Here is a 19,103-nt window from a genome sequence, read left to right as displayed (position 1 = left end):
TACATTATCGTCAGTTTCCCCTTCCGAGGACCGTAGTTTGGATGTTGTTTTAGCCCTGTATACTGCATTAAGCACTAATGGGCCCGTGTTCGCAGTTAAGTAACTACATCACTGATTCAAGGTCGTCTATAGCTTATGGAAAGTTAAAAGACGCTATTTTGTTGTTATTCTTATTTTATAGTAGCGAGATTCCCGCGGGGACGTACAAACAAATTGTATTACTTTATTCGATCTTACTTTGCAGATTCCTAGTGCATAGGAAAAATAATACTAATTAAGTCAGTGTATATATTAATGAAATTGAATTAATTCTCAACAAAGCAGCCAAAGGAATCAGAAAAATAAATATATAATATGAATAATATAATTTTGTCATAAGTTTTATTCAAGGTTGTCGTAATTGAATTACGCCTAATTATTACAGCGTAATCAGTTAGAATCACCTAATAATTACAGCTCTCTTTCTTCCTATTGATTCAAGCGGAAAACTGTGGCAAAAAGGGAATGAGAAATTGGGTCATAATTTTCAAGCGCTGTTGGAGTTTCAAAGGAGGGCATATGTTATCTTATGAAGTGAATATTTCTATCACATTCTTCATTTTCGAGTCAAAAATAAGAAGTAGGCATCTGGGAAATAGGAGAATCTGTTTTTCGAGATGAATATGGGTGTTATATACCTTGTTCTAGTAACTTTGCTACCTAGACAACAGGAAAACCACTGCAATTTGCATCATTAAGCGCTGAGCTGATGCCACCTCCATCCAATCCAAAATTGTCTGAAGAACCCATTTCTACTCAATAAACAAGGAAAGATCATCAGCAAAACGCAAAGAATTTAATTTGTATCTCTTTAAATCAAAGGGAACATTCCCTTAAAGCAACATCCAAAACTACAAAGAAACGGTTAGTGGCAGTGAGTGGATCATCTTGCCCTATACCAAGGCCTACTAGACAGAGGCATGATCTATTAACTGTAATTTCAAACAGCATTGAACACCCCTATAGTAATCTCAAACCTTGCAGAGCGTCAAGGTTAAGCTTTATAATACACGTATATATTTTTAACGATGATATTTTATCTTGAACCGCGAATTCTATTCGAGTTTACTATAATAGAGGCTCTTACTTTGTATAAAACAATAAGCCATGATTTAGCTATTTTATACCCACTATCCACCATGACCAAATGTAATTCAAGTATATAATTAAATGAGGGACTTTATAAAGGCATAAATTGTTGGTTTCCAGCTTGTTTGTTAATTTTGCACAGTCGCTGTCTTTTACGTCAGTTTTATTGCATTTGGATTTTTGTCACTATTACATAGTTCAGATTCATTTAGCTGATATCGTGGTAAGTTTTTACCCAAGTATTATTTCTATATTATTCATACTTTAATGAGTTGCTTTACGTTCGAGACACAATCTTACATGAAGGCCAATTAAAGGTACGTACATGCTCGCCTTTAGTAGCATCATGATGCATTGGCACCATAACTGCGGTTTTTGTCGGTCTCGACTAAACTATAGAGAAGGAATTGTTAGTATAATCATGTATTATTAGAGGCCTATCACGATATGGTATGAATAAGCCGACAATACGCTGACTGTAAAGTTATTAGAGGAGTGCCTGCACTCCCTGCACTTGCGCTCAGAGAGTGCCCTAATACCGACAATGAGTTTTTGGATGTTGCTTTACGTCGCTGAAGTCTGTTGAGACAAATAACGGTCTCTTTCTCGACCGTGATTGCTTGTAAGCTGGAAGTGGAAGATTTGTTAATAGTTTCGTCTCCTAAAGGAACATATGAGTAGTTTAAGATCATTGGCTATGGGTGTTCGATGCAGTTATTTGAACTCATCCCACTACCCCTCGTGAAAACATTATTACATACACATTGCCTAGCTTATCTTGTCGCAATTCTTTTGATACCCTTTATCATATCTAAAAAATTCGTTCTTTTAGGCGTTGGCAACCTTCACGCTTTGATTTCTGTCATGTGGCAAATAAATTATTTGCTCCAAACTGACATACTGCAATCAAATTACAGCACTTGTGGTACGTCTAATGTCAAGCCGTTCTTGTAAATCCACAACGAGTAATACGTGGGTATCATTCAAGTTGTTTAGACGTATGATTGTATCTCCGTATCTTATTAATACTAATAATTACGAGGTGAATAATAGCGAATAATTTATTCGTAGTAAATTTGAGACAGTTTCTTCTTGAGGAGAATTCTAGCGTAACTTTGAAATGACAAGAGAAAAAGTTTGTTGACATGACCGTACTGGCGCTCGAGATATATATCTCTTTATTAGAATGGAGCTTTTGTAAGTATAAAGCAATATATCTTACTTGCCCCTTGTGGGGAGAGCTTGTTAGAACCAATACATGCCGTCCAACCGTACAAAGAGATGAAGCGTTTGCGATATAAAAGCGAGATTCATATATCACAAGTTGTTGAAAATATCCTAATTTGAAACACAAATGCATTCACTCCTTCATTCATACGGAATACGTTGCGCTTGGGCCAAGTCAGTCTACACTTTGGGTTGACGGTTTAAAACAGAGGTGGACAATTCAGATTATTACAGAAAATATGCACTCTAAAGGTTATACAATTGTTACAACTGCTTTTAAAATTAGGTAACATTTGATAGCGATCGAAATCCAGATGTCCCTACCCATTTCTTTCGTCTAGAAGGAAATTCGATCTCAAAATTTTGCATTGTGCACGCACTGCAAAACACGGGTGAAGTTTTTCGTGTAACGTGTTTACTTTTGTAATGTTCAAACGATGAAGTACATGAAGGTTCGAGATTTTTGTTCTGAACATCGAATACAAATACAAGAAAAATAATAAAATACGTTTGGATTGCATTAATTGTATCTTTAAAATGAGACATCTCCCGTAATGTTATGCCTAACATAAGTCCATAAGAGTGTTTAAAGTGTAACATCGGTGTAATGGGGCTAAATTAAAGATTGTAGCAAGTGCAGCCTGCTCTTAAGGAGTGTATCATTGTATCGAATAGTTTTGCGGTTGCCTCATGAATTTTGATAGGACGAGTTTGTGTGAAAAGTGGAACACAGAGCCCTCGAGCGAGTACAGTAGGATTATAATTTATTAGTAACAGGCCTCGGTAGGAAGTTTTAACGAGGTGACAGGCGACGGACGTCGCTGCGCAGTATGGCTTGCGGCCCTGGATACATCCGAGACTCCGACAACTAAACCGCTTGCACCGCCGCGGAGGCCAGTTCTGATACTACCGACTCATTAGTAATTTGAGCTTAATCCGCTGCCAAAGAAGCGGTTCTCGGTTAAATGTGGCCCTTATAAACCGGCTTACACGAATGATCTGATTAGATTCCTCCACGATAATTTATACTACCCAATTAAGGAGATCCGTGGCCGAGAGCGCTGTAGTATGTTGTCACAATTAGTCCAAGTTGACTGAACCCAGCATTGTATCACCTTAAATAACGATAAAGTTCTCATTCACATATTCTAATTATAAAATGTACAAATTAGTGCATTTCAAAAAGAAAACGTTAATAATTTAACATTTAAAAAATAATTTATTTCTAATCTTTAAAATTAATCTTAAGAGTTAAAAATCCAAAACTAATAAAATAAATATAACATAATCTAACATGAATAACATTGACGCTGCCGGAAACTTTTGAATCAATTGAAATGTATGTGGAAACAAGTAAATGAATTTAGCTTTCTGCAATGTTTCAAGGTATATTATCAGGGAATCTTAGGCCGGAGCTTGCGGTCCCACGGCAGACCACAATGTCTTACACAAACATTTGATTGTCCGCACTTGCTGCCTAGGGAGCTGTGTTGAAGCCGGTCGATCGTCGGGTAGAATAGATTAATGCTTGTAAGCAACAAAGGCTCAAACAGAATGCTTAAGTTATCAAATAAAGCTCTTTTTATGAGTGGGCTCTATAATATAGGGAAAAACAACATTTTATTGATAAAATATCATTTACCAATTGATTTTACTTCACACATTTATTTTGACTCTGTTGATGTACAACATGACAGCCATCGATATCCAAACAATCAAATTTAAACTTTACTTTCATAGGTGAAACAACAAAACATAATATTAAAACAACTGTCATGGAGTTCATTGAGTTTATTTCTTATCCACACAGTACACAATAAATCAATAATAAGAACACAGGTCGTATATAGAAGTCGGCTAACAAAATCCGTATCTATTCAGATTTAGTATTTGAACTGCAATGCGACCAAGTAAAAATAAACTTTATTTGAGATTTGCCGAGATGTTTAGGAATTTCAAAGAGTAGTAATTACAAACCAGACTGGGCATATAGATGCATAATTACAATAGACCTTTGGCATACTCGATAGACTGTTAATGTTTAGCCTCCAAACGTACTGTAGAGCTTAAAAACTTTCGTGTTTACTATTCTTTGATGTAAAAGCGTAGAAATTAGTTTTATCCATCACAAATTATTTAACGTTTATATAACAATATTAACAATAATAATATTCTTTATTATTACAACAATGCATGGCATGGGCCAACTTAACTAATAAAATACATAACTACATACGATAAATGATATTTGTTAAGGGAAATACATACAATGAAATAGAATTCTTGTATGTATCAGAACCGGGGGTTTCGTGGTTACTGTTAATTTCAAAAAATTCATCCCAGTGGCCCATCATTAACTCATCAGTCGAGTAAAATGCCTTTAACATAAGAACATGTCTTAGTCGAGTATTGATTTCTTGTTTTATTGATATGTTAATCTGACTACATAAAGGGATAAGCTGGGCACCTCGACGTATCGATGGCAAGTGTTCTAAAGTTGTCCCTTGCCTCTAGTCCCGTATTGGTGGACATCCTTGCCCCGCACCAACTCGCGTTTAAGACTGCAATACAGGACAACCTCGAGAATATAGAGACATGGCAAGGTCTGAAAACTTTGTAAAATCTGAATTTGGAACAGCTGTGGGGAAGCCGTATGTCAAATGTGTATGTATCAGACTAAAATGTAATTTTTAATACATCCACCAAACAAAATTTTGCAAGATTGCGCAGGACTTAAATTCCCGAAGCAACCTTAGAACAAACACTTTCAATGTGATCGTCCCATGTCAGCCCCCGATCAAGGTTTAATTCCAAGGAACTTAATGGATTCTTCTTCTCCCAGAAGGACGTCATTCACCATCACCACGGGTCGAAGGTTTCGGTCCTGTTTTTGCCGAAGGCAAAAATTTATGACATTTGATTTTTAACTGTTTGTTTTCAAATTGATACTGGAGAAAAATTCGATGCATGAATTAAATTCAATGAATGACTCCACTTCAAGTTTGTTTTTTTGATTTTGATCTGATGCGGAGAGTCGTATCGTCAGCATATGGAATTTAAATTCAAATTAAATCGTGCGGCAGAACCCGAATACCACTCGTCCACAGCTGGTGCAAGAGTGTCGCATGATGCACACAATCAAAAGGTTTAGAGAGGTCGAGGAATATGCATAGCACCTGCTCTCGCCTCTCTAGGCTCTCGACAATATTGTGAATGAGATTCGTTACGGCATCGATATACAGTTTGGTCATTTTTATTTGATGCAAACGTCTTCATTTCATGGATTTGGCCAACAGTTGTACCTATTTAGTTCACTAATAATCATATATTTTAAGTTTTTTCACTTACTTCTTTATACGACAGTGAAAGGAAGTTATACGACTTTGCGAAATATCAGTTTGTTACTGAACTGTAACACTTTATCCTAGAAATTTCTCAACTGCAGTTGATTAAGCCAATTAATATTTTGAAATGTGACTGTGAATAAGTTTTGTATTTTGAAGGTAAAGTTTGTTGCATACAGAGTTTACTTGAAGTCTACTCCATTTGAAGTCTACCTGATGTAATTAGAGAACCCCGTTTCATTGATGTAAAAATAGATAAGGGTGGTAGGAGAAGTGTTTGTATAAAGAAATTAAGTATCCATATTAAATGTGATTGAATCTTCTTCAAAGCACATATAATTGCTTACGATTATCTTCTTACTAGGAAATAATTTCTCTGTGCAGACGTTAATGTTTCTGAGCAATAAGCAACTGATTTGCCTTTACCTTATGGATAGTGGTTAAAGATTATAGCACATCATCCTTCATGTAGTGCATCTGCTACTTGTAGTATTTTGTTAAAGAATACTAAGATTGGTGTTGCCTTTTATCTTTTTTTAATGCTTCTAAAAATATTCCGTTGTGTCCCAAACTACTCCTTTTTCTCTGAATTAGGGAAGCGAAGCTATCATAACGGATCTTGAAAATTTGTTTACTATTCATTGAAGGAGTTCTTCTTGTTTGATATTTTTTGGATCGAGCATGATTAGGATTCATTCTATTTGCTTGACGTTTCAGAAGATTTCTGACCATATAATCGATCTTATACTGAGTAAATTTACACTTGGATCAATTTAAACAAACACATGGTCCTTGTTTCTATTAACAACATTGTTCAAGATTACAGGTTACAGTGGCGTCTTCATGTAAAATGCATTCTATTTTCATTCATCCCACACAAAATAAATTCAATTTATAAACTACAGTTCTTGGAGAAACGATATAACAAAGTATATTGTAACGGATTTGTTTCAAAATGTGTTTTGATTACAAGATGTTCTTTCTTTCCTTTATTGACTTAAATAAGTTAAATCTAAAGAAGAAAAGTTTTAACTGCTTCCTAATTTTGTGAATAACTCATCTTGGGTGGAAATATTTGTACTTCAACTTGTTCAGACCTGTAGAGAAATATGCAAGGATTCATAAAACTTTTATGGTTTTCTGGCTATAATAATAAAATCTCTTTAACAACGCCATTTGTGTTGTTTTCTCTGTTGTTGTTATCTTGTTTCAATTGAATATTGATACTCTGTATGTCATTTGAAATAACTTGAATGCATAGTTGAATACTGCAGCTAATTGTAAAATGTTAGGCAATTATTCTTTTATAAGCAAACTACTTTAACTTTATTTTAGTTATTTCCATGATAAATGCCATTTTTAATGCTTGTTGCTATAAAATGTTAGGGAAGTTACAATAATTTACTAAACGTCTTAAGGTATTTGCGAATTATGTCAAGGATTCAGATTTACTTAATATACAGAACTTATCATTTCACAGCAACATTTTTAACTTTGGTGGTACGTAATTTATTTTAAAATAAATCTTCAATGGATTTGTTATTAATATGATTGGATTACAAAAATATTAAACAATTTTCAAAATTCTTGGATATAAACACTTTTAGATTAATAGATTAGTACTATTTGCAGTTTGGGATAGAGTGATATTAGTAATAAATTTAGTACAAACCTCATTGTACATATATTTTCCTGATGGCAAGCACAACTCTAAAAGAGACTACTTACTATTCTCCCTTCTTCTGAATAACGTTAAAGTTGTCTGAATATTAATGATGGTGACTTACTTGCCAATTATGCATAAACTACTACAAATAAAAACCTAAACTAAACAATTTTATTTGTGTAGGTTTGTTTGTATTAATGAAATAGTTTCCCTAAACTGTACTGAATTGTTCCTGAATTCGAGAGATCGATTTGTCAAGAGTACTTACAAAACCAAAATTGGTCTGTGCATCGATTATCAGAAAAGGACATCCATATGAGTTGGAGGGACAACTTTTAGTGAAGGATGCATTTGGTATTTTATTAAGTTGCTACTAGTAAGATATTGCATTTTTTTAATGTAGAAGAATTACAGAAATCCTTAATAACACCACGTCCAGCTATCTTTAGACGTTGCTTACGATATAAAGTAACGCCTTGCACATTATGTTTTGCCAGTGTGTTAATTTCTACCCAAATACACTGACGTTTGGTGAATTAAAAAAATTCAGATGATTCTAAGACGGGATTCCAAAATCCCAGATGCTCTCACTTATTTACGTAGGGAGAACGGATCTTTCATTATGTGCAAGGTGGTCTAGCAAATAGATTTGATTTCTGCAGTTGAAAGTTCATATGCCTCAAAGTACTTTTATGGAAATCCTGAACTCGTAATAGTAATAATCTAAGTATAAAGAACGCCTGAGATTTCCCATTTGCGTTCTGGATTCCAGAGAAATAGTGACCCTCAACTCTAATTTTCTGTCATTTGTTTTGTCGAATGCAGAGTTTATTGCATTTCCGGGCTACCACACTTTATATTACTACGATTTATACTCTTATTCTTACATACTTTAAGGAATATGGCTTACTCGAGCTCGAACTTGTTAAACTTGTCAAATCTGTCTTTTATACTATTGACAGTCGACCATCGACTCTTAATACAATTTGAAACTTCCAAAAGATTTGTTTAACTATTGGTTTTATTCTCCATCTTCATTAAATTTAATTCATGATGTTATTCAATCCTTGAAAAACTTGGAACTTGCGTACAGCACTTCATAATGCAATTTTAATCAAAGACTCTTTTGTAAAATATTTTGTATATATGCATGTAAGTGATGATGTACGTGTAACTAAGTTAAAAACATATTTTAGAGTTTTTGTTTAACTTTTAGTCACAATTGGAAATGAAGCGTGAATGTCTTTTCAATTTAAAGAATATTTTAGTGGTTTTCTGGGTTAAGTAAAAAGACGTGAATACTATACGGATATATAAAAAAAATCATATACTTCTTCTAAAATACAATAAAGCCAAAATTAAAGAATGCATTTCGATTTACGTGGTGTTACATGTATATATATATATATATATATATATATATATATATATATATATTAGTTTAAAATAGCTTATACTTCAATTTGTGTAAGTGTACGGTTGTGTATTAAACGTGGAATTAAATTGTATTATGGAATATTTGTAGGTATCTTACATCTCTTAGACTGTGATCTTTGCTAGTTTGCATACCTTAACAATGTGAAATGGAAACAATTAAAATACGAGTAGATAAGTTATCTGCAAGGTTTGATTAAACAGCGAAGCGACGCCGGAAGGTCCTCTGAGTGTACATCATAGCACAATTGTATTTGGTTGGACTATTTATTTCCTGCAGCCACTATATCACTAGTTAAAACGTGGTTTAAGCTAAAAATCAGCCTAAAGCTGTCTGTGTATAAAGTAGCTGAAGATACGAACATGGTTTTGAACTGAGCTTAATAGATAGATCTATTAAGACCACTCTGTAGGGCTCGATTCTTTAGTTCCATTTAACTATCCAATATTAATATGTTGGCTATGGTTTCACAAAACTTCACTATAAGCCAAGCAAGATTTTTATTTGTAAGAAAGTGAAAGTAAAAATATTCAGGTTTCCACAAAAAGATTAATAATGATGTCTTCACAAGTATTTCATCAACAAAAGAGTGTATTTTATTTATAATTTATTACAGTTGAATCCAGAATTCATAATAACTAATCTTTATGTTTCTAACGTACACTTAAAATATTCTTTTAATTATATTTTAAAATGTGAGCTTATAAAGCCAAAATTCCCAAAGTTATGTAATATCTCTAGAAAAATAAATAATGTTTCAGTTCTAAAAAGTGGGATTTTGAGAAAAATACAGGTTTGGTGAAACAACTAGACTTGACAACGACGTGATTGGAGGTTCCAACGTCGTAAATAGCTTTAATAAATGATAAGTGCTGTAGGTAAGAGGGTGTGTTGATCGTCCAACAACTATTATGTTATTGTAATTCCACTACTGTTGAATGTGGAGAGCTTTTAGCATAATGGAAACGTGTTGTGGGCAATTTTATTAAACTCTTTTTATATTAGGTGCCCCACTTTGACCTGGTTTTAAACTTAAGGAGATAGCGAACGTCTACGATTGAACTTTAGATTGCTTCGACTCTTTTATCCATATTGCATTCTGTATTTACTCGTTTTACACTTAAACGGACATCGTATCAAAAATAACCACGATAAGTAGAAGACTACTAGATGTTCAGTGGTGAACACATTACTCTATGTAAATGTATATTTCCAAACCTGTAGATGTAATAAAAGTCGATGGAATGAATCGGCTAGCGATGGTTATTACAATAAAAATTGGTGATACGGTTTACCCGTTGGAGGTTTCACTGATGCAAAAGAGGAGATTATCATCTATTATAGCTTGGAATTGGAGGTAGTGAATTCTGTGCGTCTCCAGGAGCGGGATGCTATTATTTTCATACTTTATTTTTCAGCTACTTAGGATAACCACAACTAGAATTCTGTGGAACAACATAATTGGAACATCATAGTTGCCTGCATGTCAAAACAATACTTCACGTTTGAATCCTGGGTGACTTACACGTTGTTTATTGTTTTAGATAGTTTTTCTATCTATTCTTTCTGATCTACATTTTCAATAATTTATATAATTCAAATTATGTACAAAACTCGTTTTTTGAGCATTTAAGACAAAACAAAATTTCAGCACACATACAAATTCAGAAAAATTAGTTTGATGCAGATGACTTTAAATTTAAATATTCGGAAAGTATAAATTGTATGATAAAGCATATATTAGCTGAAAGTAAGGTCAAAAACCTTTGGAGCAATAAATAGTTAAAAAAGAAGTCGTATAAATCATATTACAAAAATACATAAACAGACTCAACATTGAGTAGCTTGCGTTAATCTTCAAAGTATTAAATATGAGAAGCGTTTCCTTGATCCTCTTAAAGGTTACGACAGGTTTACTCCCAGATTGAGAGTTTACCCTATTACTAATTTTCTGATTTATAAACCCTAACTCTATGTAATTTCCGAATATAATATTGACAGTTTGATTATTTCTTTTTAATGGAATAATCTTAGCACTTCTTGGTAGTACTGGAACATAACGTATAGAGATGAATAAAATATGGTTTAATGAGTTATGGAAGCGGCTTCTGTCACCAAATCATTCATCATATTTTTATTTATTTACCGGAGTTGTGGATGTACTGTTATTGTTCCCCTACATATTAGAGACGTAAAATCCCTAGGGTAAAACTTATTGTATATTTGAAATGTAACACTCAACAATAACTAATGGTAAATTTTTACTTCGTTCTTTAGGTACTAACCGATCAAGCCATTCCTACCACTGTAATCAAATTAAAGTCGAAGTACGGTACTTCAAATAATAACATAAAAATCACCAGAAACCTTTAGGACAAGTTTCAATAACACTGATCAGTTATTTATGGAAGATAAAGGGGCATGGTATCTAAAAGAAATACGATAAATGTTATAATAAGTTTTACTGACTTGTCCTATTGAATCCATAAGCCGGTATTGGTTGAGTTGTAAGAAGCTTCCGGACTTGTCGATGCTGACTCTCCTGCTCTCCTTGAGTGGTGTCCGACGTCGGGCACATCTGTAACACCGTATTTTATATTGACGTGTATTATACTTTTAAATTAACAATATTAACAGTCTAAAGCAAGCATTCTTAACCAAAAACATACTGATGTTAGAATCAGCTTTGGTATAATGAATATCTAAGATGTAGGAATATCTAAATTGTAGATATTATGATATTTTATAACCACCTAATAGAAAAGGGAATTTTATATGATGGAAATAAGGTGTTCAGTTAAGAGGTATGGCCCTATACAGGCCGACGGGAAAATAATGTGATAGGAGAAATGAGTGATATTAGTTAGCAAGGCAACTTACTAACAACATTAGCTAGTAGGTTTCTGAAAAACAACCCCGTCGACTAGTTCCAAGGCCTACTCGAAGAATATATCAATACCGGATGTATAGTATAATAGTAAAAACCAGTAGGCTAATCTAATTATAATTATAAAAATTATAAATTAAATTGAGTAATATGGGTGGCGATATCACAAATGAGATGAATCGTCATTTCGAGTAATATGACCGGCCACAGCATACACCCAATTCGAAAGTATTATGATTGGTAACACACAGAATTCAATAAAACATTATTTTAGAGTAATATAATGGGTAAAGATATTCAAGTTATTTTCGCACATAGTTACCACATCGATTATGTGACATACCTACAAATGAAACAAAGTAATGAACCTGTTTAATACAGCTTACCTCCAGTTAATGAGTTAAGTTAGTTATAAAGCCACAACACTCTATAGTGCTTTTTAATCATGCTACCTTTGGGATTACACAATAAAACAGAGAAGAAATATCCACTTTAAAGGTCATCTTATGTATTTTATAAATACTAATATAAAATTCGTTCATTATCTCTATGGCAAATAAGGTATGAAATGTAATTTTAAGATTTTTGTTAAAACCTTTTAATGTATTAAAATAAATATTTTTTATATATTTTTACTATATATGCATAAAAACAATTGATATAGCAAACCTACTGCTGGTTGTCTTATTTCATAATTAAAAAGTTATTTATCGAAGAAAACAAAATTATTAACTTGAAATACAATTATAAATTTATACAAAACTAAATAATAAAAATCTTTAAAATTATTTTTAATAACAATACAAATTACTTGAATAATTTCATAATTTTTTTTATAAACACTTTAATTTTTATTATTTTTACGAGATCACATTTTTATTGGTTTTACATTGAAAGCAGACAGGCCCAGTTTCAAGGACTGATTATCTTTATATTTGGCGATTTTCGTAGCATTTCAAACCCTTTACACAGAAACTTACGACCTTTCACCTGCCTTTTTGTACAGCAGGAGTACTCTAGATTCCAATTTTGTGCTCCTAACTCTGTCAAAATGTTAGCAATGTTAAAGTAACTCACGGTTTCATTGAATAAATGTCCGATTCCCACTGAACTGTTACAGATTGATCAAAAGTCGATTGGATAAACAGAATCAAACTTATTAAGTATATCCTAAATAATTATGACAGTCAAAAGATGTTTAGGGAAGCCATTAGAAACATAAACAAGGTAGCGAATAAGGGCAATAACAGAATTCTGAAGATTTGTTTTGAGGAATTAGCAAAAAAATAAGGAATCCTTAGCCGACGCAACACTGTCTAGACAATACAAAAAACTCGCTGCATTCATTATGTCATGCAACCACTTTCCGCGTAACGTTTAATGCATAATATACAAAATTATTACTTATTTAAGAAAATAAATCAGCCAATCACAGATAGCTCAAATATCAGATAAACATAACCAACAACAAAGCGATACCATCAAATTTCCTGATTAGGTCAACCAAACAACCTCAAGAAAATGATGATTTGGTACCAAATACCTTCATATTTAGCCATCGCCTTTTAATTTTTCATAAAAAATAACTTTCAGGGTTCTACATGTCCAATTGATCTTGTTCATTTCCCATCGGAAAATAAAATCAGATCATTCACCTCATCTAGCTGCGCGCTCCACAAGACACAATTTTTTATCTGAATGTCATTGTGCGACATCGTCATCTGAAGGACACTGGATTTTTAACGAGATATGGGAAAATGAAAGATATCAGGTTTGAATGAACCCGATTGTTGTGATACAAATCCTCTAAGAGGGCGTTTCCAAAATCGCCTATAATCATGTAGTTAAAACACGCTACGGCTAAGTTAAGGGTGGCTACCATCCTCCACTAATTATAGAATAACGAGAGTACATAGGTGATGTAAAAGTAAATAGAGAAAGTTCAATTTTAATATCAGATTTATAAATAGACATGCACCATCAAATGAAAACTGCCTCAGATGATGTTTATTTGTTGATGTAAGTAATTAGCTTTATTTATGTACAGTGGTATAATGGTTATATTATTAGAAGAAATCAACTTTAGTTCTTCATTTAAATCCACTTACAATAACACTCAATCATAGTGAATTGAAACTAAAATTAAAAATTAAGAACAGCAAAGGCCCCAAGCGTGATCTTTGACGTTACCAGAATGTACACAGAAGGCTAGATGTGAGGCGAACGTACACATTTAGATAAAAGAGATAGCATGAGAGATAGTGAAACATTAGACGGATTATCCTATGCTACTTAAATTATGAAATGAGACAGCAGTGGCTGATTTTGTTAACCGCCTAGATAAAGTCGATGTGTATTGTGGTTAACTTAGGTTATGTGGTTAAGTGCATCCATTAAATAGCACCTAAGGGATATCAAGCTCGTAAATTTACTGCAGTAGAATCCTTCCGAGTTATCGATAACAGTATGCTTCAAAACAGACTGAAAAATGACTAGGACGAGGTTATCAGTCAGCTTAACCATAATCATGTGTATCACAAAATGTCGCTAATTTACAATCTCACGATGGTTACCAGATGCACAAGTAGGTAGTGTAACTACTTTTTAAGATTTCTAGACAAAATGCCCTCAACAATTTAAGGTTGAGCAAAAAGAGAATGGTATGAACTAATTCCGAGTCTCAGTAATTCCTTATCACTACCATTGCTCTTGCAGGAATAAAAGGCAATCGGTTTCCTGCTAACGGCTTCTGATACAGAAAAGTCAAACACGTCCATGTCTCTATTATTATAAGTCGCCATGAGAACAGGATTTATTGTGGTCGTAGATGCACCGAATAAAAATAATATAAAACAATTTAAGTTTAAAGTTAACATATGAAATTTTAAATGACCCTGGCGGAGCTTTTGTATTGTAATACAAAAGAAAATACTTGAATTAAAATACGTATTTTTGAATATCTATAAAATTTCAATCAAAATTTACATTGAAATTTTTTACACACGATAATTCGTAGGTTTATTCAACGGTGGCATAGTTAAAACACATCGTTAATATTCCACACTATACAAACGCCTTTGTGTTATGCATACAATATGTTTGTACCAAGCTGAGAATGACAACTTAAGACAAGTAAAATCAGAAGCTGTCACTGTCATCTACAGACGGGCTGGGCAGTGAGCATATTCCTATTCTGAGAACATCTCACTACTCACATTTTAGAGTTTCTCCAGATTTACATTGAGGTATTAATAATGGAAATCATGTTCTCATAACTTAATTTTGTCTACAACTATATATGTATCGTTTGGAAATTTGTGGGAAGCCATTAAAATATGTATAAGCAATTAGAGCGAATAAGTACTGGATTAAAATTTAGTTATTATATTATGCTTCTTTCCATTGTTCGTGAGCAAGAGTTATACATATAAAAAGATTCTTTTTTAAGTTTATTATTGACGATGAAAGATTTAAAAAAATAATATGATTTCGGACATTTGTCATATTTTTTTAAGAATAGGACACTACTTTTCAAGGACAGAAATCTATCCTCTACTTCACGTGTTATAATAATAGTATAAGGTAAAAAATCTCGTATCACGATGTTCGATTATCACTCAACCAATTTCAACCAATTATTTTTTGTACATAAGTATTGTTTTGCCTAAAGTAAAAGACAGGATAGGTTTTATCTCAATTAATAAACGTCAATTTTTTTATTATTAATTTAAGTTTTTTAGTAGTTGAAGGGTTGAGTTAACTTCTAAAGCCATAAAAATTGTAATCAACTGTTCTGTACAAACATAGTTTTATGACAGTATAACCACATGTTTAATTAATTTAACTACAATTTTCAATATAGTCTAAGCAGCTGTAAAATTATTACTTTTCTTAATAATGTTTACCCCGGTAGATAATTATCACCAAGAATATCGCTAGAAGTATACGTAACATTTTATTTAATAGCAATCTACATTAATACAAACTATAACATTTCAATTTTACACGAGAAGGAAAGATGGGTTGCGACCTGTATATCTTTATAACACCCGGACGCCCAATAGGGAACCGCCTCTTTGCCTCTATTACCCAAATATGTAGCTTTTCTGTTTCTTCTTTTACGCTAATTCGTATAAGACTACCTGCTATGTTTATAATTCTTTTAAATAAAAAAGCATTTCAAATTCAGCAGCTGGCCGTCAACGGTCTTTCCCAACTGCTGCGGAACTTATTTATTGGCGACTTTCCAATACTAACTAGTTCTCTGAATACTGTAATACAAATAAACCGTGATACCTTTGATTTCTAGATTATAACTTTTATACACTGCACCAGAGATCAGTATAATGGTTGATTATAAAATCCAATATGGATAAGTATTGAAGGGGCATGTTTACTCTTCAATTAGTTTCACATCAACTTCCCAGAATGGTATTGTGTGACAAGAAAACTAAACAATATGTTTAAATACAAGTGTAATAATAATAGCTACAATTAAAATTCCATAAATACTATAATACTAAACGTTATAAAAATTTAATATTTAAATGTGTATGACCGATAATATTTTTAGTTAATTTATTATTTTGCGGAAGAAAAAACTATGAATCATATATTTATTAGTCTATAACCGATTTGATTAAATATGAGATTAATACATTTTAGATCACAGAGTATGTAGTAACAGTGAAAATATGTATAAAATGCCAATAAAAATTATGGAGTAGTTACCCAAAACCAATTAAGAAAAATATTTACAAGAGGGCAATTATTTTGGAGTTTTATGAGTGTTTGCCTTTTTGGACGATTTCTCTCCAGAAAACGTACGATCGGTTTTATCTGTCAGTATGTTATATATTTAAAACTAAGTAGATGTTATGCATGTTGCCTATCGTGGCTTTCTAACGTAATCTTAAGCCACGCACTACATTTGACTTTAGCACACGTATGCGTCATCGCTTAAAAAGAAAATCTAAAGCATTTTCGTAAGGATCAAACATCCATAAGGTTGCAACCTCTAGATGAACTGGATTTTGTTTTTAACTTTCCGCTGTCTAGAAAATTTAAATTTTATACATATGTATGTTGTGCTCTCAATAGAATAATACCAGCACAACAAGGACCTTAGACCGCAAGTAGATTACTATAAATAGAAGTAGACGCTTTTAGGTTTTTGACCGAAGAAGACTTTTCAGCCCTATGATTGTATATATTTTCTTGATTGGGAAAACAAGGCAACTTAAATATGCATTAGACCGGATATAAATAAGGGTGGCTGACAGTAGAGGCGTTTTTACCGCAATAGAAGTTGGAATAGAAATTCCAGTGAGAATCAATTATCTCAGGAATTATTGGCCACTTACAAAGAATATGACCTTGGCCATATTATGCTGCAGGAAATAGTGTTTGAAGCCAATTGGTAACTGATAGTAATGTATAATGTTCCTCACTGCCCTTCATTTTAATTTTCATTTACCTATATTACTTTTACTCTACGTTCCAAAGAATGTTCGTGGAGGGAGAATTGATGGAACCTTTTCTAACTAGTAAGAATACACTATCAGGATATGCCGTTTAATTTGGTGTTTTATGATATAAAACTGGACAACTACTTTATTACATTATCTATTAAGCTTCAATTAAATGACTTGCTGCACAATAAAAATAAAACTTGCTGCTTACTAAGTTTAGTAAGCTCAATAATACACACATTCGTGGACTTTCAGCTGACATATCTTTATCTGTGACTCTTATCACGCATAAGCTTGACTGGGTAAGATTTTACATTAAAAATTATGTTTATGGCAATTGTTGAAGTGATAAAATATTATATATTAATGTTTGTTCTAACGAAAATAGAAAGATCAAATATATAAAATTCACTTTACATTGTAAATAAATAACTCACCAGTCATGAAATTTCAACACTTCTTTTTAAAGCCCTAAACCATTTCTTCAAACACCATTTTATTTTATTTCACAATTACAAGACCAGCGGCAGTGTCACGTGTAAACTAACTCCAAGAGTTAACTCCGTGAATACTGATGTCGGTCTATGGAGGGTTATTCTACAATATCTCACTATCTGCAGGACACGATGTAACTCTAGGGCCGCGCATCAAGGGCCAGCGGTAGTGCCAAGTGTAAACTAACCCCAAGAGTTAACTCCGTGAATACTGATGTCGGTCTATGGAGGGTTATTCTACAATATCTCAATATCTGCAGGACACGATGTAACTCTAGGGCCGCGCATCAAGGGCCAGCGGTAGTGCCACGTGTAAACTAACCCCAAGAGTTAACTCCGTGAATACTGATGTCGGTCTATGGAGGGTTATTCTACACAATATCTCAATATCTGCAGGACACGATGTAACTCTAGGGCCGCGCATCAAGGGCCAGCGGTAGTGCCAAGTGTAAACTAACCCCAAGAGTTAACTCCGTGAATACTGATGTCGGTCTATGGAGGGTTATTCTACAATATCTCAATATCTGCAGGACACGATGTAACTCTAGGGCCGCGCATCAAGGGCCAGCGGTAGTGCCACGTGTAAACTAACCCCAAGAGTTAACTCCGTGAATTCTGATGTCGGTCTATGGAGGGTTATTCTACAAAATCTCACTATCTGTGTATTCTGAAATATAGGCATAACAGCTAGGTTTGTATAGTTCATAGTTCCGTTGTGTCTTCCATAGTATAACGTATAAGGAGATATTTGTTATTACTACTGCATTCCATTTAGGTTTAATAACTGATTTGACACTATTGAGGATATATGGCAGACCGCACAACAGAGCTCATTCAAAACCTAAATTGTTAAACATTGTTTTTACGTTCCTTACTAAGTTAAAGACAATAAGTTTAGACGTCTATTACGTAATTTTATCACTGACGTAACAATAAAATATATCAATCTAAAGATCTAAACAAGATATCGTATTTATTTTTTAAGTGAATTGGATGGTGTATTATAGTAGTGTATTATTATAGTGGCGGAAATGTAAATTTGATATAGACTAGTCATAAAAAGCGCAAATGTACCTAGGAGATGAATAGGGCGAGAAGGGCACATTCGGGTAGATAGGCCTCTGGGTATGGCCCAGAGAAATGCCTGCCGCCGCGGACACCAAATCTTGCTCCTTTTCGCTCGCAGAAGTTTCCACTGGAAGCAGACGCTCTGCGCTCTTCGTGGCCGCTGCATTTTGATACGTGGTTTGATCAACTACAGGCAGCTCCTCTTCTACTGCAGATCGTCTGCACAGAGTACATACAAACTATATTAGCCAATATTTTTTAAGAGATGTAAATAACTCTGTCCGTGGCCTCTGAAGGATTTAGACTTTTACAAAACACCCAAACTCTCACAACTGACTACCACAATCATCATCATCAACTGGTGCTATGGCGTATAGAAAATC

The 19,103-nt window shown here is 33.4% G+C and overlaps 1 protein-coding gene across 1 annotated transcript in view; it reads right to left on the bottom strand.

The window, feature by feature from the left end:
- The window catches only part of LOC124369166 (calcium/calmodulin-dependent protein kinase kinase 2), a 191,778-nt gene that overhangs the window by 62,373 nt on the left and 110,302 nt on the right, over window positions 1-19,103 (bottom strand). Inside the window, exons 4-5 of the mRNA XM_046826961.1 lie at window positions 18,727-18,939; window positions 11,270-11,378 (exon numbers count right to left, since the gene is read on the bottom strand). Coding sequence (XP_046682917.1) covers window positions 11,270-11,378; window positions 18,727-18,939 — 322 coding nt within the window. The remainder of the gene's footprint in view (window positions 1-11,269; window positions 11,379-18,726; window positions 18,940-19,103) is intronic.

This window comes from Homalodisca vitripennis, chromosome X (genome assembly GCF_021130785.1).
Source record: "Homalodisca vitripennis isolate AUS2020 chromosome X, UT_GWSS_2.1, whole genome shotgun sequence".
Taxonomy (NCBI): Eukaryota; Metazoa; Arthropoda; class Insecta; order Hemiptera; family Cicadellidae; genus Homalodisca; species Homalodisca vitripennis.
The sequence above is the reverse complement of the archived record's forward strand: the minus strand, read 5'-3'. Positions and strand labels throughout refer to the sequence as shown.